This window comes from Podarcis raffonei, chromosome 2 (assembly GCF_027172205.1).
Source record: "Podarcis raffonei isolate rPodRaf1 chromosome 2, rPodRaf1.pri, whole genome shotgun sequence".
Lineage (NCBI taxonomy): Eukaryota > Metazoa > Chordata > Lepidosauria > Squamata > Lacertidae > Podarcis > Podarcis raffonei.
The window spans coordinates 99890344-99914121 of NC_070603.1; the positions used below are offsets into that span (position 1 = coordinate 99890344).

The 23778-nt window shown below is 44.4% G+C and overlaps 1 protein-coding gene across 2 annotated transcripts in view; it reads right to left on the minus strand.

The window, feature by feature from the left end:
• Window positions 1–2885: 2885 nt before the first annotated feature.
• SLC25A26 (solute carrier family 25 member 26) overlaps window positions 2886–23778 on the minus strand; it is a 123998-nt gene continuing 103105 nt past the window's right edge. For both annotated transcript variants that reach the window (XM_053378294.1, XM_053378293.1), the window contains 3 exons: window positions 15221–15285; window positions 13213–13286; window positions 2886–3729 (listed from right to left, as the gene is read on the minus strand). In XM_053378294.1, coding sequence (XP_053234269.1) covers window positions 3633–3729; window positions 13213–13286; window positions 15221–15285 — 236 coding nt within the window. In that variant the 3' untranslated portion in view covers window positions 2886–3632. The remainder of the gene's footprint in view (window positions 3730–13212; window positions 13287–15220; window positions 15286–23778) is intronic.

Sequence of the window (23778 nt, forward strand, 5' to 3'; positions counted from 1 at the left end):
TCAATGGTTTCTGTTTAGATTCGGGTCTGCGATTATTGTTGGGTGGGTGAATGGGGTTAAGAGAAAATGCCACATTGCTACGTGAGTGGAATTTGCAGAACTGCTTTTTAATATGCAGTCCATCCTAAACATGATTAACTAGAGAACAAGTCCCACTGAGCTAAAGTGGAACTTGTTTAAGAGCAAATAGGCAGAGGGTTGTACTTTCATTATCATTGATAAGTAAAGTTTTTAGGTGGTTTTGCTAACACCTCTCTCTGTCACCATGGGCCAATCTTATGGGCAAAAGCGACTGGGGGATTTGGCAGTGTGCCATTTTGCCACCATCAATAGTGTTATATAGCATGCCCTTCTCAGCTTTCTCTCAGTCTCTCTCACCCTATGAAGTGGAATCTCAATTTTCGAGTGTCTTGGAACCCGAATGATTTGGAAGCCGAATGCCAAAAACCCACAAGTGAATGCTTCTGTTTTTGAACGTGCCTCGGAAGACGAATGGCTTCCAAGGATCGTTTCTCCATTTTCTCCATTGACATTGCCAACCACCCATTGCGCCTCGATTGTCGAACGTTTCAGAAGTTGAACTGTCTTCCGGAACAAGTTATGTTCAACAACTGAGGTTCCACTGTATCTTCTTCACCAGTTTGCTCCCAGCTTGGAGCTCCCCTTCACCCTCTTCCATGAAAGATCCAACACTTATTCTAAGCCTCCCTACAAAGCCTACGTTTGCTCCCAGACAATGACATGTTACCTCTTAAACTGGGCTGAAAGTTCACTTGCTATGAAGAGCAATCAGAAATATTGTTCTAACACCCTCACAATATATGGGAATACTTTTGAAAGAAACTGCTAAATTATTGGCTTTGTTTTGTTTTGTTTTGCAGAAGAACTGCTATAGAATGAGAGGATGTCTCAAGATGAAGGTTTGTAAAAATATGAACTGTGAGCAAAAGGAGAATTTGCAGGCACACGCAACACATTTCAAGCATTAGTGGCAAGGCAAGAGAAACTCATCTCAGGCTTGTGTTGATAAAAAGGACATACAAAGGACATACCCAACTAGGAACAGGTCAGGAAATGCTTGATTGAAAATAACTAGCAGCCATGGCTTCAAATGGGCATGAATCAAATTGGACAAAAAGGAACTCTGGACTTCTCTCTTCTTTCGTATTTTTGGTATCCAGGCATGATTGAACCCTCAGTAGATGTCACTGAAATCCAACACAAGCTCACTTAACATATTTGTAGTGGACACAATTCAAGGGGGGGGGGGAGGTTGACAACATGGCTTAATTCACAGGATTCTAAAAATTACATGGCACTGAAGAAGAGTTCTATGGCTATTGCCCTTGAGAGCTGACTAGTACCTCCATGTTTGAGAGGCAGCGTAAATCCAAGCATCAGACGATGAGAACAAAATAGGATGTTTTCCAGGAGACGCAGAGAGGGCTGTTGGAATGCTGGAATAGACAAGCTTTTACTCCGAGCCAACAAAGCAGTTCTTGAACGTTCCATCTGAAAATCTGATCCTGCTTTGCTGAGCAAGATTATTGGCACAACATTGTGTCTACAAGAAAACTTAATTAGTAGTTATGTCTCCAACTTAAGCATCTATATTATGTGGGGAAATGGTGTGTTTCCCAGGAACTCTGGAACTTTGGATTATCTCCTGCCTGGGTAGAACATGCCACAAACGTTATCTAGATCATTGCTTTGTGATAAGGGCAGGTGACAAAAATTATTCTTCAATGGCTTCTTTCAATTCACTGCCAAGACTGTTTAAATATTAAACTTTAAAGACCTGATGAACATTTTGCCCTTTAATCTGTGTTATTTCTGTTTGCTTTTCTGTAAGTGGCTAGAATTCAATGAGACACTGTGACGAATGTTCTGCCCAAGCAAGCATTTCAATTGCCAAGTGGTATGTTAGTGCCAGATTTACGTATAAGCTAAGCAAGCTATAGCTTAAGGCCCCACTCTCTTGAGGGTCCCCAAAAAAATTAAAGAAAAAATATAAGATGAAAAACAAATAAAATAAAACCTACATACAGCAACAGTGCTTTGTGTTGTGTAGGCTCCCATGATGTAAGTTATGGGCCCTGCCTGCTAGCCTGCTCCCTAAAATATCACTGGTTTGCTCATTTGTATATATAGGGTGCCTACATTCTGCATGGACTGGTTGCAAGGCAACATGTGCAAAAGGCTTTAGATACCTATTAGGTCCATAAATTACCATGTAGCATATATTCAACACAAAAAACAGCGACTATTTGTTGTTGACAAAGGACAGCTGGACATATACCTTCAGTAGCTTAGGGCCTCATCAAACCTAAATCCGGCCCTGGGCATGATCCCCCAGCATGCAGTTCTCCTGACACACGGGCACCCAGCACAGAGGGGAGAAAGCCCCTTTGGGCAGTTAGAAGTCCTTTGCACATGCCGTCTGTTTGGCAGGGTTCATTGGGTGAATCCCGCCCAGTGTATTTACATCCGAGCATAGCCTTAAGCTGCAAAGTGGACAGCATCTCTCAGGGACGGCATCGGAGACGTGCAAGTAGCAAACTCTGCGCCCAGCTTTCTTTTGTAAGCAGCTTCGGAAGCTGCGCTTACAGGTGGTTTCCAAGCAGCGTACAAAAATCAGAAGCCCAACTCACTATGTTACCCTGAGGACCGGAGGCACAGACTGCTGATGGGTTGCAGTGATCTCCCTCCAGGACAAGCCCACCAATTCTTGCTTTGCTTGCTGCACTATTCCTCAAATAAAAGGGGCTGTAAATGGCACCCTTATCCATCGCCCCCCTTTTTGCAGGTCACCCCCCTCCTCTTCTTCGCGTTCTGCAAGACTGTGCTGCTCATGAGGGGGGAGGTGGGTAGAAAAACCAAGAGCATTGTTTCACTTTCATAGGCAACCTTGTTAGACAGTAAAATAATACAACATTGTACTTTTACTGGAGAAATCTGAGTCTAATTAAAAAAGGCAGCCTTGCTTATCCAAGCAAGAATGCTTGCTATGCACCTGCAGGTAGGAACAGTGGTCTAAACTTTCCAAATGGGGTTCAAACCACACACACACACACACACACACTTAAGGAAAGAAATCCCTGTGCCTGTCCTCTTTTCTTCTGTCCTCTGGAGCATGGCAGGCCTGGGGTAACGTAAATGCTGTGATGCCGGTCTCACAAAACAAATGAGTGCTCCTTTTATTCCTTCCATGCCATGCAGGCCATGTTCTTCTCATTTGCACATCATTTTCCCTAAATGAGTTCTAATAATAATGCCTTTCAGGCACAAGGCTGGAGCCCATAAAACGAGTCGTTTGCCCCCCAAAGTTGCCTTTCTTGGCACGCTCCTTCCAATGAGCTCACCACTCGAACAGGGGTTTCCATACAGGGACATTTTATACTAGGGAAACGGAATTAAGGGTTTTCTTTTCTTTCTTTTTTTAAATAATAGTGAGAATAGAGTCCAGGCTGTTGAACAGCTGCTGAGCCACAGGAGGCAGGACCCAGGGCCTGCGGGGAGATAAACCTGTGGGAAGGCAAATGAATAACTTCACAAATGTGCATTTTTTTTCCTTAGGAGAAGGGGGGAGGGAGCAGCTCCTCAGCTGTTCCTTTTTGAGTCCCAGAGCCAATTCACAAGAGCAAACGGCGTATCTTGTCATACATCCCCAGGAAGATAAAGCCTCCAAGACTGATGGCAGATATTCGAGGGACAACGCCTGCAAACAACCTGAAAAGAGAGAGAAAGAGAGAAGCCAAGATTATTTTAAGTCTCTTATCAAGATGCATACAACCACATACATTTGGATTTGTTGCAGGGCTGGATTTAGATTTGATGAGGCCCTAAACTACTGAAGGTAATGGGGCCCTTTATATGTCCAGCTGTCCTTTGCCAACAACAAATTGGCACTGGTTTTGTCTTGAATATATGCTATATGGTAATTTATGGACCCAATAGGTATCTAAAGCCATTTACACATGTTGCCTTGCAACCAGTCCATGCAGAATGTAGGCACCCTATATATAGAAATGAGCAAACCTGTGATATTTTAGGGAGCAGGCAAGCAGGCAGGGCCCATCACAGGAGCCTACACAACACTAAACACTGTTGCTGTAGGTAGGTTTTATTTTATTTGTTTTTTATCTTATATTTTGGAAATGTACATCCAGGTGTCTTTTTCCTTGAAATTTTTTTGGGACCCCCAAAAGAGTGGGGGCCTAAGATACAGCTTGTTTAGCTTATACGTAAATCTGGCACTGATCTGTTGTCTGTAGCTTCACAAATTAAGGATTTCCATCAGGCATTTCTCAGACTACGGTACCCAACTCGACAAAGTGGGAAAGCAGTGAAGGAAGGCCAGATCTGGGGACAATCTGCTACTGAACAAATCTAGAAGGGAAAGAGAAAGGGTGCCCCAAGTCACCAATAGGTAAAGGTAAAGGGACCCCTGACCATTAGGTCCAGTCGTGACCGACTCTGGGGTTGCGGCGCTCATCTCGCTTGAGGGAGCCGGCGTACAGCTTCCAGGTCATGTCGCCAGCATGACTAAGCCGCTTCTGGCGAACCATAGTTGCCACCTAAAACCACAACTAATGCATAATTAATTATTTTATTTTATTTTATTTTATTTTGGTCACTACCGGTGGTTTTATACGTAACTGAAATTTGCATTTGTTGTTGTTTACTTTCTCATTGGGACTGTGCACATTTTTAGCCCGCATTCTTCGGGCAAAGCGCATATTGTAAATACTTCAAACAGGTAAATAGTAACAGACTTGACTTCTTGCATTTCATTGCTATTTTATTCCCAACTTTCACATCTCTCTCTGCCGCCTTTATGCCCGTCCAGATATATCTGCCACCCAAGAATCTGCGTCTGCTGAAGTGCCCCAATCCATGAAGGTTTATGCCATAATAAATCTGTCAGTCTTTAAGGTGCCACAGGGCTCTGCTGGTGGTGGTGCACAAAACTAACGCAGCTACCAGTCTGGAAACTGATACAAAGGCTAGTGATGTATTTAAAAGGTACAGCTCTGCCATTAGTAAAGACTTCGTTCAAAGGGCAGGTGGCAGCATTGTGGACTGGAAGCCACAGTCCTTTCCTAATCTTGGGGAAGAGGGATGGAGAAATTCAACCTGGCAATCAAGAAGCAATTTGTCACTCCCACACATTGGGGCTGTTTGCTTCTAGCCCAGTTCATTTGGGTCCAGCTTTCCTGTGAATTAACAATTTGCCACCGAGAACACCAAAAATGTAAAAAAAGTGTGGGGATCTGTCAGGCTATATAACACTGGCTCACACCCCTCCCCTTCGACATAAGAAAGAGGTTCTCCCTAATTCCAAGCACATGTCGGCTGATTGTGACCCACGGAGTGACGTAAGCCAATCCTTTATATGATCAGCAATATATTTCCTGGAATGAGCCGGCGGCACTAAAAATAAATTCTCACGTTAAGCTCCAGCGGTGGATCCTGGCTCAAATGAAAAGTCCTCTTCGGCTGAAATAATTAATTCTTTCCATTCTGGTTTATGAGAGATTGAATGAGTATCTGTTCAAAACCTGCTGGACAATAAGCAGCAGGTGCTTCCTGTCTTTTAAAAGCTTTGCTGTATGTAGCAAATTTAAATGCGGAGGATGGGTGTGTCTATGCATTCTCCGAAAAATGCATGAATTCAATAACTGATTATGCAGGGTGACTAAGTTTCTACATGAGAGGAGCTGGGGGTTCAAGTTTCTCTCTCACCATCAAAGACATTCTGTCTTTCTGCAAGTGCCAAGTGCTGTTCAGCAAGGACACAGTGACACTAAATAATAATAATAATAAAATTTGTACACTCTGTACATGTTCAGTGGCATTCATTCCTTTACATATGTTGTAAGGAAATGTAGGAGGTGCAAGACCTGCATTCCCAGTGCCTTAAAAAGCAATCAGCCATTCTTGACCTTGCTTTGACCGCACAGGTTAAACGTTGAAATCCATTTCAGAAACGATATTGCAGAACTAAGAGGAAATGTGGATTAAATGTCAACAAATAAATAAGACTAGCATTTATAAGAATATTGCTATTACTTATAAGTAGCAATAAAAGTAAATTAGAATAGTATGATGACAATACTATTATAATGATTACTTTGTGCAGATTTCTTTGCTAGCGTAGCACTGATTCTGCAATAAACTAATCGGGAAGCAACCCTGGAAGAGAGCAGCGGGCTGGAGCCCTCTTCCCATCAGGAAAGGCTGCTGGATTCAAGGTGTTTTAGTGCAGGATAAAGGTGGCTGGAAGAAAGAGGGGAGGAAGAAGAGGCCATGATGCATACATAAGGCCCTTGGAGAGAGCTAGTGTGGTATAGTGGTTAAGAGCGATAGACTCGTAATCTAGTGAACCGGTTTGCCTTCCCCGCTCCTCCACATGCAGCTGCTGGGTGACCTTGGGCCAGTCACACTTCTCTGAAGTCTCTCAGCCCCACTCACCTCACAGAGTGTTTGTTGTGGGGGAGGAAGGGAAAGGAGAATGTTAGCCGCTTTGAGACTCCTTTGGATAGTGATAAAGTGGGATATCAAATCCAAACTCTTCTTCTTCTTCTTCTTCTTTCTAACTCTGTGAGGTGGGTGAAGCTGAGAGAGAGTGTGTCTGGTTCAAAGATGCCCTAAACGAGCTTCGTGGTTTTGTGAGGATTTGAAATCTCCCACTCAAGTCTGTCCTATGCTACTTGGACTCTGGTGTGGAGAGAGTGGATGGAGCTGGGAGCTTTTCTCTGGTCCCCAGGATACTGAAGTTCAGGTAATCCAGGGACACCAACAGACAGGAGATTCAATGCAGACAAAAGGAAGTGCTTCCATACACATCACACAAGGGAAGCAGAGACTTTGTTCCCACAAGATAACAGTGGGGGCTGCTGGCTTAGACGGCTTTACTGGGGGATTAGGCAAATTCATAGAGGATAGAACTGTCAATAGATATGAGTCATAGCTGCTCCAGGGAACAAGCAGGTTCAGAGGCAGCACACCTAGAATTACTAGCTGCTAGGTGGCAACAATGGAAAAGGGATGTTGCCTTCATGGCCTGCGTGAGAGCTTTCCAGAGGCAATTGGTTGGCCACTGTGAGAAGCAGCATGCTGGACTTGATGGGCCAACTGTCTAACTTAGCAAAGCTCCTCGCATGTTCTTGTGCTTGCTATACTATACTATTCTGTTGTGCCCTGGGGTCACAGGAGGATATGGGGTTACTTTGATACATCCCAAAACTCTTGAAACAACCTTCCCCACCACCACAAACCCTCTATGTATGGCTATGTAGGTTTTTTTTAACAAATACCCAGTTTACCCAGGCAAAAAACAATGTTGCACAAGAAAAAACCAACATTCCTCTCATCTCCTACTCCAGTGTGGTGTAGTGGTTAAGAGCAGTGGACTCGTAATCTGGTGAACCGGGTTCGCTTCCCCACTCCTCCACATGCAGCTGCTGGGTGACCTTGGGCTAGTCACACTTCTCTGAAGTCTCTCAGCCTCACTCACCTCACAGAGTGTTTGTTGTGGGGGAGGAAGGGAAAGGAGAATGTTAGCTGCTTTGAGACTCCTTAAGGGGAGTGAAAGGTGGGATATCAAATCCAAACTCTTCTTCTTCTTCTCTACTGCAGTCCGGCACCCTCCAAAAATCTACACTGGACGCCCCCCCCCCAAGCAGATTTATTTATGAGTCAAGGGGGGCTGCAGGGGGCAGGGGGAAAGAAGCTCTGTTGCAGCAGCAGAAGTCTGTTCAGTTTGTGTACAGACAGCTTTGGGTGCACCCCAAATCTCCTGACTTGAGTTCCTGCAGCAAATTCTGTAGTGTGAGGCTGTTCCACCAACAGGAAGAAACATGGTCATGTGTAAGCCCTCCATCTCCCAATCAACTGCACATTGGCCTCAGGTTTTCTGCTCATGGAAGGCAAATTCAACTTGGGAAAACGGTGATGGGTAGGTCTGGATTTCAGCACTTCTGAAAGAGGATATAATTCTCTATAGGGATAGTTTTTTTATGCCTCCAGGCTGCTCCAGTAATCCTATGCACAGGCCATTCACTGCCCCATTACATATGTAATCTTTACCTCTTCCCAACTGTACGCCTTCAACATGCTCCTTTAAAGAAACCAGGTTCTCATAATCCTAGCAGAAAACGTCTGCTCACTAGACTTAGGCCAAATGTTACCACAGCTCTCCCCATTTCAATAAAATAATAATAATAAATCAGCCTGGATTTTCTAACCTGATTAAATTCTTCCAAAAGCCTTTCAGCACGGAAAATTACACATCCCCCCCATTGGATTAGAATTCTTCCTACAACAAAGGTTTTAGCGAGCAATGAGACTTTTCTGTAAAGACCAAAGCCCCTTGATAAGTTCTGTGGGTCTTTGGAGCCCTGGTGCCAACTCACGAATAGATATTGGTGAGTTTTCTCTCTCCTCCACTGCTAAGTCAGATGCAGAGCTCAGTTCACCTCCTTCCTGCACTTGCACTTGTCTGTGGTAATGATCTTTGCTTCGGGGCTGCGGCAGGCAGATGGAAATGTTTTATGGTTTCACTAGACAGCAATTCGGCCTATTACCATAATTACAGCTTTAAAGCCAAGTAATTTGTAACAAGGCAAGTACCGACAGAGCATTCCATGGGCAGATATTGTGGTAGAGCACCATTGTTCCCTGCAGAAATGCTGTCATCTTCCTTGGAGGCTGAGGCAGTTTAATTGGGAAAGACCATCTTCTTGAACAGGCACCTACTCCTTGTGAAAGATGATGTCATTGACAAAAGAATGGCATATTATTACTTCATTATCCACACACGAAACCACCCACATGCCTCGCTGAATCTCAAAATCACAAAGCAAGACCCTGGTTTCATTCCGTCATCGGTTAACCATGACCATCTTCCATACAGGGATAACTTTAAGAGGGGTGGCACCTGAATTCTAAGCAGAGATGGACAAATCGGTCATTTTCAATCTCCCTCAGGTAATCATTTTTCAAATCCTAAACTCATTTTTTACATCAATTTGCGAAGTTTTCTTTCCACATGAAAGTGACTATGTATTTTAGTGCCAATTTCTCTTAATATATGCATTCATGCATTCACTTTTACAAGTAAGATCTTCTGTTATAATATAAGCTTTGAATTTTATTTTCATTTACCTATGCAATCTTTTTATTTTTTTTGGCACACATTTTAGTTGGAAAACTGGGTCATAAAGTTTGGAGATGTGTGAATTCCGCAAGGTCACTGTCTTTTGGTTTCTGCATTGTTTTGGGAAACAAAAATTACGCAGGTTCACACAAAAATACGAACCTGACAAATTTCTCCCCCAAACCTAACACTAAGGCCACGTCTAGATTTTCCCAATGGCAGGTTTTTATGCTAGTTGATATGAGATGCAGCAGACCACTGTCATTTGCAAATCGTTTTCCTTGAGACCACTTCCCACTCCTCATTCCGAGGCAGACTGTGAAAATCTATTACGGCTACCACCCAAAAGCAAGCTCACTTGGAAAAGAAGGCCTACTGAAATCACATCTAAAAGTCTCAGTGTTTGGGTGCTTGGGTGTTGCTCCCTCAGACACTAAAATGTGTTGACAGATCTTTATCCACCCACCCAGGTTTATGTCATATCATAGGTTAAAAATCATTCTCATGCTTGTCTCCAGTACTTCATTGGCAATGCTCTCACTACAGAAAGGCTTGAGTCACACTTCTTGGTTTGGGTGGGTGCCCCAGTCTCAAAACAGAAGCGTCAAAAGATGCATCTCAGTGCCAGATGCTGACACTATAGATGTGATCCACGGGAGTCTTCGTGGGGCTACTTCTCCAACAGCATTTCCCAAGAGCAAGTCTCTTTGAATACCCTGCTGAGTCGAGAAAGCAGTTTAAGAAACTTCCAAGCACATGTAGACCACTGTGTGGATGGGCACGCAGTTTTGCAAGAAGAAGGAAAAGAAGAAGAGTTTGGATTTGATATCTCACTTTATCACTACCTTAAGGAGTCTCAAAGCGGCTAACAATCTCCTTTCCCTTCCTCCCCCACAACAAACACTCTGTGAGGTGAGTGGGGCTGAGAGACTTCAGAGAAGTGTGACTGGCCCAAGGTCACCCAGCAGCTGCATGTGGAGGAGCGGGGAAGTGAACCCGGTTCACCAGATTACAAGTCCGCCACTCTTAACCACTACACCACACTGGCTCTCACTGTAAGAATGCACCTACTGATTGCAGCCTACAACACTGGACTCCAGCAAACATTTCCTTTTTTTAGTTGCTTAACTATCCCTCTCAACCAGTGCCTCCAACCCTGGGCAACTCCTACATCCACCAGCTAAAGTGAACGAAGTCCACAACACCATAGGGAACTCCACTGTCCACTACTCAGTTCCAGTTTTCAACAACTCAGCAACACAGCAAATGGCGTTCCATGGTTGTTGGTTGTTGTTTTTTAAAGGTACAAGAGGCTTTGAGGGACATGTAACTTGAAGCCCGTCTCTAAGTTGCAACCTCACAACTAAATACTACCCATACATTCTGAATCCGATATCCAAAACCATGAGTGCTCTAAAACTGGAAGAAGAGACTCTCCAGATACCAAAAGGCCACATTGGATTTCTGACTCTGCAGAATGCAGACAGCCTGGAGAATGACGTAGAGAAGTGCCAATGTGCACGAAACAGGGGAGCAGCCGCTCATCTGGAAGAAGAAAACCAGCGCAAGCGTATGTCTGCTTTACGCCCCTCTGATCTCCTGTTATAATCTCCTATTATATCACTGTCAAGACACCTATCTGCTGCTGTTAGTTCTCTTTCTCTCTCCCCTGACAGGACGGGATGTTAATTTGCTGGCCCACAGTGGAGGTGCCAACAGGAAGCCCAATGCGCCCTTCTGGTTTTAATACGGTGTCAATCCGCAAGATAAGGCATTTGTCATTCTTGGTTTCAGACAGGCACAGAGCCTGACACTTTTACTGTTCTGATTAATAGATTTATAATTGGCAGCAGGCCTGGCAGAACTGGTCTTTCCTATTTCCCACCCTTTCCAAGACTTTTCTTGATGCTGCCCCAGCTTGCCACTTCTCCCTGCCTAGAGATTAATCAGAGCTATATTTTTTCCACCAGCTATAGAAATTTAGAGAAATTCTGAAGACGTATATCTAGAGGGGGGGGAGGGTGATTGTAGGTCTAGAGCCTTTCAACAGAATTAATCAATGAAATTTAATTTTCAGCTGCAACTGTGTGTGCCTCTTCTTACAACCTTTCTTATTTACTGTGCTACAGCCAGTCTAGAGAGCCATGAAGTCAGGTGGTTTCCTTGGATGACATTTAGTAGTGAATATAATTCAGAGGGAGCAATGTCCCAGGCATTTATGGATGCTGCATCTTTGCTCGGGTGGCTGGTCTGTGGCCTGCCGCACCTCGACAATGCCAGCAACTTCCAAAGGTCCCTGAAGGACATTACACGTCTGTTGATGCAGCCTAGAATAGCATTAGTCTTTTTTTTTGCTGCTGCATCCCACTGTTAACTCATGTTAAGCTTGTGGTCCCCTAAGACCACTAGATCCTTTTCACATGTACTGCGAGCAAGCCAGTGTCCCTCATATTATATTTCTGCAACTGGTTATTCCTGCCTAAGTGTAGAATCTTGCAGAGGTGTGGTTTTTCTTAGGATCATGGCGGGATGTGCCCCACCATCCATGGTCCTAAGGCTGCTCAGCCTTCCCCAAAGCTCATGTTGACACAACAACAAAGTGTGCACTCATTAATTGCATGAATGAGTGATTGGCTCAGGACCGCAATACCTCAAGGACCACCTCTTTCCATATGAACTTACCCGGACCCTGAGATCATCTTCTGAGGCCCTCCTTCATGTGCCGCCTCCTTGAGAGGTCCGGAGGGTGGCAACATGAGAACAGGCCTTTTTTGCAGTGGCTTCCCGTCTGTGGAATATTCTCCCCAGGGAAATTCACCTGGCGCCTTCATTATACACCTTTAGGCGCCAGGCAAAAACGTTCCTTTTTAACAAGGCCTTTGGTTGACCTGATCAACATCCCATACCCTTTTAAAATGTGGCTTTTGGGTTATTGCTTTTATTTTTGTTTTATATACTGTGATATTTTTATGTGAACCGCCCTGAGACCTCCGGGTATATAAAGTCAATAAATGATGATGATGATGCAATTAATGTTATATCGAAGTTTGGCCCTAACTTAGACTTCTTTTTAAATGAAATGTTTGTAAGAGCAACGTGGCTCTGTCCAGAGGAGTCTACTTGATAATCTCTGAGGTTCTTCTAATTCAACAAACCTTTGCCTCCACAGAAGCTCGCAAGCAGGCCTGCTCCAGAATGATTATTAGCATTTGCTCCTTTTCCCCAGCTTTCTATTTGTTTTTAGAGTGAAGCCTAATATCAACCCCATTACTTATTCTCTGGCAGAGAGGATAGAAAGAAAAGACTGTTATTACTCAGTAAGTTTTGCAAAGCAGAGGGCGATTACTGATTGAAAGAAAGGAGGCAGCTGGAAAGAAAGGCTATTCAGGGTCTTCTCCTTTTAACCCCCTGAACTACTAAACCTAATACATATAAATATACAAACAGGGTGCAAATGACAAGCAAAGATTATGGACCCACTGTAGTATGTTATTATACTAAACCTATTAAATATAAACTCACTAATCCAAGCTAGAATTTGAACCCATACCCCGCTTTGCTGATCACAACTCCCTGGAAACCCTTTGGGCCACTGCAAAACACTGATTTATTTATTTTTTAAGTAACCCTCTTCAAAACAAATACTAGCCACATAATATTTGTTCTGTCGAGCTGTTGGGTCTTCCTTCCTCCCCTACTTCTCATCAAGTATTCTTTATTATTATTACTTTGTGTACATTGTTGAACAATAAAAACAGCTGAATCTTTCTTGTTTGCCCACATTTTGCTCTAGTGCTGTGCCTGCTGCACACTCACTGCCCCCCTGGCTTGAAAAGTACTAATTTAAGTTTCTCTCATTTCTCTTACAACTTATCTGTCACCAAGCAGCACAGATGAAAACATTAAACGGGGGGGGGGTGCCTTTCTGCAGAAAAATATAAAAGCCCCCAGTAATTCACTTGCGTGTTACAAGTGAAACCCACCTTCTTCCTAGGCAGCGTTTTCAAATGCTACATGCTGAGACATTTCCCCTGTGTCCAATCCATCCTTACCCAGAAATCCCTTGGGTCCTCCATACTTGATGCAGAGCCGACAGCACATTCCCACTTGCAGTTCTGGAGCCGGTCTGTATAGAAGAAGCACACAGATAAACATTTGAAGATGTCTTGCACACTACCATCTACCTCTACTCCAAAGTCTCAGGCAAAGGTCTTTTGAGAAGTTGTGCATGCAAGGCGCATGAACTACCACTGTGCTCCACAGATATGGAATGACTGCTGGTTTCCTTTTTACGCCACCAAGCAGTCCTTCCTCTTCAACTGCATTTGGCGGGTGGGCATCTTCTCCACACCACCACACATCCATGAAGGACTGAATCTAAAAGCTGCAAGTCAAGGTACTTCTTCCAAGACAAAGGTCTGCTCCCAAGATGGCTTGTTTATATTTTTTTCCCTTTCATTATGCATCCCACCTTCCCTCCAAAAAGCTCTAGGTGGTGTACATGGTTCTGTCAGTTTGCAGTTCGTAGTACAGTAAGTATTGATCTGATGTGTAGAGATCTTTCCTGTTCTGCTTAATTCAGGAGTGTTCTGGAAGGTTTCTTTCTATGTGAAAGAAACAGACAGAAGGTTCTTGTTTGGGTTATTCTTTCTGAAAAGCTGAATACAGCTGATTTAAACTGGTTCTGCTATATTTCTGTCAAGGTCATGCTAACTATAATAGTAAGGCCAAAAGGAGCATGAGCTTACTGTCTCTTTGTTCTGGTGTTCTGTTCTGTTCCGTATGTAGTGTGAAGGTTTCATCTTATTAGTATTGTAAGTTTTATTGTAAGTGCTGCAACTGGATTTTTAATAGACTGTGCCAATCCTGTATGTATTGGAATTTTGACCATTATGCTCATTTGCCTTCAGTAGCAGTAAATCTCTGCTGGATGAAGTACAATTGCCTCTGGTCTATTTTTTTGGGAACTCTGCAATGTGTTTAAGTTTTTCCTTCCTCAGCGCAACAGGGTCTCCCCCCCTCTCTCCCCCCCTCCATTTTACCCTGTGACCAGGAGATGCTGACTGGTCCTTGAGCATCATAGCTGAATGTTGATTTGAACCCAGGTCTCCTCGGTCCTAGACCAACACTCTTACCAGCATGTCACACTGGTTTCAGATGAAGTCATTTATAAGAGGAAGAAGAGGAGGAGGAGAAGGAGTTTGGATTTGATATCCTGCTTTATCACTACCCTAGGGAGTCTCAAAGTGGCTAACAATCTCCTTTCCCTTCCTCCCCCACAACAAACACTCTGTGAGGTGAGTGGGGCTGAGAGACTTCAGAGAAGTGTGACTAGCCCAAGGTCACCCAGCAGCTGCATGTGGAGGAGCGGGGAAGGGAACCCAGTTCACCAGATTACGAGACTACCGCTCTTAACCACTACACCACACTGGCAAATAATGCACATGTCCACTTTGTCTCTCTTTTGTTGAAGTGCAAGATCCTGGTGCTTAGAATGAAGTGCTGTGGGAGCACAGTGCTAAGGCTATTTTTCTCAATTCAGTCTAAAAAAAAGAGGTGTCAGGCTCAGATGGGCAGAGTGGCATGATAGGACCTGGGAGAGATCTGGGCTTGAATCCCAGCCTAATGCAGCACAGCTTTGGGCAAGCCACCATCACTCAGTCTCTGTTTCTCACTTGAAAAACAGGAATAACACTGGTCCACCGCGGTGTATTGACTCAAGGATAAATGGGATTAGGGGAAGCAGTTGCCAGCCCCGAGTTACAGGAACGAGCCAAGCCTATAAATCTAAATTAATAGATCAGTTAATAAGCACCAACTGGGGAAGCCCTTTGGGGAGCAGCAGCAGCAGCACCTGAGTGGGAAAAGAAACGAGAGGTGGCAGGGAAAGCCAGAAAAAGGGGCACCAGAGTTGGAGAGACAGAGACCCCAAACTTAAAATGGAAGAAAAGAAACCATTAGAAGGTGCTGGGTTCGATTTTGTTGCTACTACGCAAACCCCCCAGTGCTATTAACCTGCAAACCTGTCAATCAGCCTCGCACTGTTCTCCGAGCTCTTACCTTTGCCAGCATAATTCTTGTCTTGGCTACATCCAGAGGGGTGGTGACTGCAGCTGCAAATCCACCTGAGCATATAAAAATGCCGAACACAAGCAAGACTTTGTTTGTTAAATATGCATGCTACACAGCCCCATAGTTCCCACAGCTTCTGCCAAAACCACTTCATTATTAATGCTTACAGCTTGTTTCTCACTTCAGAATCTGGGCATAGGTTGTCTGAAGCCAGAGTCTTGTTAGATTGCAGGGTCATCAATGCGACACATTTATTTTAAAAACCTTTTGTTCAGACTCCTTTATTTGGAGCCCACAAAGAATCGTAGAATTATAGCATTGGGAGGGACCCCGAGGATCATCTAGTCCAACCCCCTGCAATGCAGGAATCTCAGCTAAAGCATCCATGACATCAGTGTTACCATGTGCAAACAGTGCTCTCCTTCAAGCTGATTTCTGATTTCAATTTATTTTTGCCCAGTACTCCCAGGGACAGGACTCTAGAGCTGTCACTTGAAAACATATGGCTGAATCTACTCAGAGTAGAATCACTGGAATTAATGGGAATGATTAACTTAGATCTATTAATTTCAGAGGGTCTACTCTGAGCAGAACTTGGTTGGCCACAACCCATCAGATGCTGCTTTCTACTAATCTGTCCATCTATCCCAGTGTTGTCTACTCTGACTGGCAGTGTCTCTCCAGGGTTTCTGGCAGGGGAGAAGCTGTTCTATCACCTGCTACCTGATCTGCAGATTCCAGTGATTGAATCTTTCTGCATGCAAACCATGTGCTCTACCATTGAGCTATGGCCCCAGGTTTAGAGGGCACAAGGTACCAACTAGAAGTTCACAACCCAGACTCTGACTCTCCCTAATCAGCTGATGGAGCAGGTCTGCTTCCTCAGTTCCTCCTCCATTCACAGACATCCAAATGTGTACATTCGTGGACTGAGGCTATCATTAGAACAGCTAAGTAAGGAGCAGGAAATAGCAGAAACCTTTTTGCAATGAGCTGGGGACATGGTACCACATCATTGACCGGTGTAGATCGCACTCAGCAGTTATAGGGATCTGAAGACTGTCCTAGCAGTGTTTCATTAGAACTCAGCTCAAACATATGGGTAAAGCAATCTGCCACAGACTGGTTGGATGCAGAGAAATGGTGGGAGGAACCAGCTGGGGAACCCCCAAGGGAAGAAAACTCAGGGCCCGGGAATTGGTGGTGGGACAACAATGAGGGGTCATAGGAAGAAGAGACAGAAGCCTGGGAGGAGAAGGTGTCAGAAGCTGAAGGGGTAAACAGGGCTTAGTGAGCAAGAAGAGACTGGCAGAGATTCAGAGGCAGAAGCGGAAGCAGAAGAGGAGGGAGGTCAAGAGGCAGAGATGAGTCTGGCTGGTGAAGAGGCACAGGTGTCTCCCTCTCCTGCTGCCACAAGCTCCCACCCTGCTGGTCTCCCAGAACCAGCAGGGGCATGAAGAGTGTGGAGAAGTTAGCTTCATGCAGGCACAGTCTCAGATTGCTTAGGAAAACCCCTTAGGCTGCTGTGGGGAGGCAGGGACCTTCAGTCTCAGCAACTGCTTCATGGGGTCAAGACTTGCTGGAGATGAGTTGCTGTGCTCATTAGGCCTGGCACTTCTGTGCAGATTCTGTTTTTGCTAATAAAGAGTTAACTCCAATGTGTTCAGTGTGATTTACTGCTGCTTTGCTCCTGACACAACTGGATGTGTTGAAAGAAAAAGAGCAGTGAGGCAGGTCCCCTCTGGGTGGGGCACAGGACAGCATAAACAGGAGGCATAAACTTCTAGGAAAGGAGAAGAGCCTGTGGCAACCAGAGATTTAACCACTGCAGCCACCGATACAGCTAGGCTAACCCCAGAAGCTGTGGAGAGGCAGAGAACACATTACATCAAGCCCATCTTAGAAACATTTTTGCCTTGTGCCTAAAGATGTATAATGAAGGTTCCAGATGAACCTCCCTGGGGAGAGCATTCCACAAACAGGGAGCCACCACAGAAAAGGCCTGTTCTTGTGTTGCTACCCTCTGGACCACTCATGGAGGAGACACAAGAAGAAGGGCCACAGAAGATGATCTCAGGGTCTGAGTAAGTTCATATGGAAAGAGGAGCCCTTGAGGTATTGCAGTCCTGAGCCCTTCCCATAAAAAACATGTAGCATGATGCCAGGAACACAGATCACGCTTCTGGCTGCAAGAAACAACACGGTGCCAAGAGAAGTGGGTTGTTGCTCCCACAGCAATAGCACCACCTCTCCCAAACCAAAGGTAATGTAATGCATGCCAGGATGTTCAGAACCAAGGAGATGAATTCTTGGCTCTGTCACCCTGGCAGTGCAGAACCAAAGCGCAAGCTATTAAACGGACGAGCGGTAATGAACAAAAGGATAGAGGAGAAAAGCAGTGAGAGGTTAAAAAAGCAAGATCCTTTCTAAGGAGTGTGCAGAGAATTCAGAGCCAAGGTCAGAGTACATGTTCCAAAAGGTCCAGCCCAGAGCATTGTCTTGGGAAGTAGCTATAAATAGTTGTCTTTTCCTCCCAGTTTTATGGAATATAGAAAGCTTGTTCTTTTCCAAAGTGTAGGCAGGAGACAGATATTTAAATCTGGAAGTGATTGAAAAGCATTTTTCAACCCGAACTAGGCTTTGAGCAAACCTGGAAGGGTTCCTGGTCTTGCAAGCTTCATAGACTCAAGTTTCCACCTTCAAACAGGTAAAACAAACTGTACGGAGCAACGAAATGCAGCTCATGTAGCCAACATGCATGGAACATGGCCAACTGAGCTCAGACCCTGGGTTTCCATGATGCTGCAGATAATCCAGTTTACGTGTATCAGAGAATCAGGGAACTTACAAGAAGTCCACAAGCAGCAGTTCCTGGGGTTGTATTCAAAGTACTGCTAAGGGGAACAATCTGCCAGTGCAATAATTTCTCCTTGCACAACAAAACATTATCTGATCTCCGCTACGCTGAATGCCCCCTAAAGATGTTCTGGGGGTTCCCCTAACCTGCACTGTGCATATTTGGGGGTGGTGTAGGGCCAGTGGACAGTTACTTAGTTGGGTACTGCTCCCCGTCTTCTTGTTATAAACAGAAACCAGAGGAATCACAGTATGCAAGTATTGTAATTTAACTAGCTAGCGGATGGGGAAGAGAGAGACCAGCATTTCCCACCAACTGCACTCAAGGTATGACTTCAGAGGAAGTGGCATTGTAAAACGACAGCGTATTTTGTTTTGCCCCTTGCTTTGACTTCAGAACATGGCAGCAGTGGGGCCACCAAGTGTTGCAATAACCATGCACTGGTGTGACCCAATTGTTTCGCTGTGCTAGGCATACAGTGCAGAATTGCAGCCTGCACCACCACGGCTCTTGGCACAGCAGATTCCACCCCTGAGGGACTGTGGATACTGAGCAGTGACATCTGCACATCAGAGAATATGCACTAATTCTAGATTCTGCAGCGAAAGGAGTGGATTGGCACTTCAGAGTTTCCATCAGATCCCTACGTGACCGTAAGCAAGATGGCAGCAAAAGGTGAGCTCAAAAAGACACCAATGATCACAGAAACGAAGAGAGCCTTTGGTAGATGAACAAACCAGAAGAACAAACATACTGAAAAATTATCAGCTAATGTCAAGGTATCATATACTTAATTATTAACAGATTGCCATAATTCCACCCATCTGGAATCAACATACAAATCACACTGCAACCAATTAACTACAACCAACCATGCCCTGGGCCCTCTGGTCTCTCACTTCACCAGCAAAAATAAAATACCTACCCACCAGTGTTCGAAACTCCCATTTTTCTAGACGCATTTTGCGACAGGGAATTTCATTAGCGTGAGCAGTTTCTGAGCTCTGGGCACAGAACTGTGCCTAAGATTTCAGATTTAAACTGCAGAGTGGAAGGAAAGGAGGACCTTTTTCTGCCTCCCCGCTTCCATCCACTCTCTGAAGACTGGAGAAAAGACTATCTTAAGAATATTAGGGGGGCGGGCAGGGGAAGGACTAGAGCACGTGAAAAATGAACATAATGTTTTAGTTCATTCATTTTCAGCTTTGTATTCTTCTTATTAAAAAAGCCCACCTAGACATTCCATCGTTGCGCCCGTAACCTAGGTGCCATTTAGCTCCTAGCTTTCATATCTCATTTTCTAACACTGCTACTCGCGTGTTGCTGACACAAAAGATCCACTCATATATAATGTAAAACAATGAAAGATTACTGTCTCCCCACCCCTTTTTTACTAGTTCCTCCCCTCACTCTCCACACTTCTCTTTCCACCTCAACCCCATATTGTCGATAACAATAATGTCTCAAAGTGAATGTATGTACTTTTGTTACTCGTGAAAAATACTGTAATAAAAACATATAGTGGGGGGAGAAAACCAACGAACAACAATTCTAGGTAAGGAGGGTCTCCCCCCCTCCTAAATCTGATGCGTAACCTATCTGTCTTCCTGAGGAGACTCTGTCAGGACACCTGACACCACGCCACAGTGTAGCTTGAAAGGAGATACACCCCACACTTTGAGACACCCCAAACTTTTGAGATTCCTAGAATGAGAACAGAGCAATATCTCCACCTGCACTGGTTGTAGATCAGACTGAAAGCTCACATTCCATAAGAATAGCTGCATGGCATCCTTAAGACATGCAATCAGTTAGTCAGCAGATATGGCTAGTCTATAAAAGGAAGATTCAACTCATAATAGAAGGAAGAAATCTCAGGATGGGGCATTTCATCTGCAATGATTTAACCAATTTAGGTTTGGAAGAACCGTCTTGGGCATCTGTAAAGAGTCAGTTCTAAAAGAAGATTTCATCATTGCCTTTATACCTTGTATGGGCAAGGAGACTCTCAAAACGCAGCACTGTAAACTTGTCAGAGCTAATTAGATCAGAAAGGGAAACCAAGGCAGCTGTCCAGGTTTATTGCACAAAAAAGCCTTCGCTAGCATTGTACTGTTCGCAGTCTTCACTTCCGATACATTTCTGCCTCGACAAAGATGTCCGTGATTAATAAAGGCAGATGGCAGCACGAAGCAGGGAAGACAGCAGGTTTTAACACGGCAATTTCTCCAAATGCATCAAAGTAACGCCATAGATCTTGTGCACTGTAAGATATGCCAAGATGGACTGAATCAATCACCCCCACCTGTTGTACCAAAACAAAACCCTCTGGGAAAACAGTATTTCAAAGTATCCTTACTTCCTTCAGCAAGTAAACAAAACAATTCCCTTACTGTATAAGACAAAGGTCTCTCACCAGCAGTGAGTTGCTGCTGACCATTCAGAAGCAGAGCAGGGAAGAGAGATAGTTACAACATTTGAGGTCTTTTAGTTTATGCCTTTGGAAAAGATGTATTGTATTCCTAGACCCGTGAGCAAAGATAATCAGCTGGTCCCATTAAATACATTGCAAACAGCTGAGGCTGCTATCGAAACCCCACTCACCTGGGAGCAAGCCCCATTAAATTCAATGGGACACACTTCTGAGTAGACACGGTTAGCACTGCGCTGCAAAGCATCGTAGAAAGTTTACTTCAACCACCACTGCAATTTTGCAAGCATTTAAACAAAAATATAGTGTTGGCCATTTAACTTAACACTAATGTTTGTTTTCCCTCTGCCAAGTAGACAACATTACGATTAGGGGGCGGGGAAAGGATCCAGTATTTTTTCTTGGTTAACACAACAGTTCAAAACAGAAGGCTGTGTTTATCGTGTTTAATGTTTTTTCTCTCCTCTGACCTCTAAAAGGCTTTAAGTAAATTTTGTGGTAACGCAAAGAACATGAGCAGCTAGGGAGTCTCAGACAGTTATAGTGTCTGAATACAGCCTTTGTGGTATTGGCAACATAGAAGTGATTAAGGATTGGCTAGCGGCTTGGGCTTATAAACTTTTATTTTCCTTCCAAGAGACCTGCAACATGGTGATAAATGTAAATAACTCTCACGCAATGGTTTGACTTACTTGATGCTTATAAACCATAATGTTTACGTATGGTTTTATATTGGCGTGTGGGTGTATGCACTTTTCCTCTCCACAAATGCTATAGACATGTTGCGTTTGAAGGAGCTGGATGTGTCAGAGGGGAAAAGGGGATCAACAAGGATCTAACCCAACTAAAACAAAACAAAACAAAACAAAACAAAGGAGGTCCCGCCCCCGCCCCCCGTCTTCCAAAACATATGAAAAGATTGGGACAGTCTGGAATTTGTTCCAGGGGGACATGAAAGTGGAGATAGGTGGGGAATCTGGCTTGTTGCTAAGCAACTATTAATATACATTCCAACTGCTTCAGGAAGTAATTTGGAAAGGCATATTTCAAATCCAGAATGGCCTTTCCACACAGGTCATATACCCTGCTTCCAGCTTGGTAGCACCTCTTTGTCTTGTGTAAGCAGTAGGAAACCAACAGGCCAAGTTAATCCTGAGGGGGACATAGCAAGTCTGTTAGGGAGGAATTCAAAGCACCTCTAATGCTGAAGTCCCCTCAACATTGTACTAGTCGCACTAGCGGAATGGCCTGTGCAAAAGGAGGAGCAGGAAGCTGGTGTCATTCTTGTGGCTCATTGTGCTTCAGATTGCTATGTCCCGTTCGCCGGATTTCATTTTGCACATCCATGATTCTCACTCTTACATTAATGCAACAGCCCTTGCACTGGAAGTCAAGAGAGCACTGTCTCTGAGCCTATGGGTACAAATTCTAGATTTAGAGTATGGCAAAGCTAAACGTGGGCAGGAGAGTCACATAAAGCAAGGGGTCTGTTTCTGCATCAAGAGAGGAACAGAGCACTGCCTCCCCATTCTCCCACTTTAAAGCAATCCCTCACACCCCCACCATTTCAGGCTTCAGATTGGTCCAGTTCTGGAATTGCAGCTAGGACAGTGCCTGAATTTGTGGGGGCATGAGAAGATAACATGGGAGATGGTTGAGTCCCCATCGCCAGCACATCTCATTTGGCGTTAAAAGAAGCCAACCCCACACCAAACACGTCCTGATTTACGTGCCAATCAGGCAGGCTATGGCCTGATCCAGCACCTGGAATCCATGGACAGCTGCTAGGGCCACAGCATTCTGGCAGAGAGCACAGGTGATTCCTGCCCCCCAGCTAACCTTTAAGAAAGTAACATCTACACAACTTCATGCACGTAACACAGCACTTTCCACAAGATGTACCGGGAAGCCCTTACAAAATCTCAAAGGTCCTTAGCCAGATATTTATAGTGAGAAAGCATATTGGGGGAGTGTGGCGTCAATGGAAAATGGTCAGAACGGTATCCAATCATCCACAGGTTTGCAAGGAGACTATAAACAAAAATCATACTGAAACTGTTTGCTGATCCTATAGGCTTGGGAAAGTGCTATAGACTATTCAGCATGTGGTCTGGTTTCAAAATGGCAGGCGTAATGCAAAATGACAGCTAAAAATGTTCCTTTCCCCACTTCTGAGGCCGGAAAATAATGGCGGAGCCTTGAAACAAAATCAGAATGAAAGCCAGGGCTTGAGGTTACATTTAACATAATTTTATTGCCTGAAATATTGGTGACATTTGATGTTATTTAACAAATGTGAAATGCCTAGTGCTTGTCAGGATGTGGAAAGCAAACAGGTAAAACATTACCTGTAGAATTTTCCTTATATCTTTCCAAGTAACAGAACTAAATACCTTTCTCTTTCAATGAAAGCTGAAAATTCACAGAAGGGGCCCAGAATACCCCTAGGCCATCACTCCACATGTCACACTGAGCTATGACCCTACACCAGTGTCTATTTACAGAGGATGGTTCTTTCCAGGCAATTATATGCCACACAAGAAAGCACATGAATACTACTGCTAATGATTCCAAGTGCAATTAAGTATATAGTGTCTGAATACATCATCTGGTCATCCAAGCAACTCAGACCCAAGACATATTTACTCTAGTTTTTGAGGTTGTGGAGAAAATCTCAAAAAATGTCATCCACACAAACACACACAAATGTTGAGAACTGTTTCTCAGCTACTTTCAAATGCCTCCAAACACTAGTGGAGTTGCTCCAGTGGAAACGACACAATACAAAGACCGCCCCCCCAAAAAAAAACCCCAGACGAACCAAGTGAACTGATATTAATATGACTATAAACAAGTACAAAGGGGCGCGGGTGGCGCTGTGGTCTAAACCACTGAGCCTAGGGCTTGCCGATCGGAAGGTTGCGATTCAAATCCCCGCGGCAGGGTGAGTTCCCATTGGTCGGTCCCAGCTCCTGCCAACCTAGCAGTTTGAAAGCATGTCAAAGTGCAAGTAGATAAATAGGTAGCGCTCTGGCGGGAAGGTAAACAGCGTTTCCATGCGCTGCTCTGGTTTCGCCAAAAGCAGCTTAGTCATGCTGGCCACATGACCCAGAAAAACTGCAGACAAGCATCGGCTCCCTCGGCCAGTAAAGCAAGATGAGCGCCACAACCCCAGAGTCGTTCGCAACTGGACTTAGCTGTCAGGGGTCCTTACCTTTACCTTTAAACAAGTACAAAGGTGGCTGTTTTCAGAGGCAA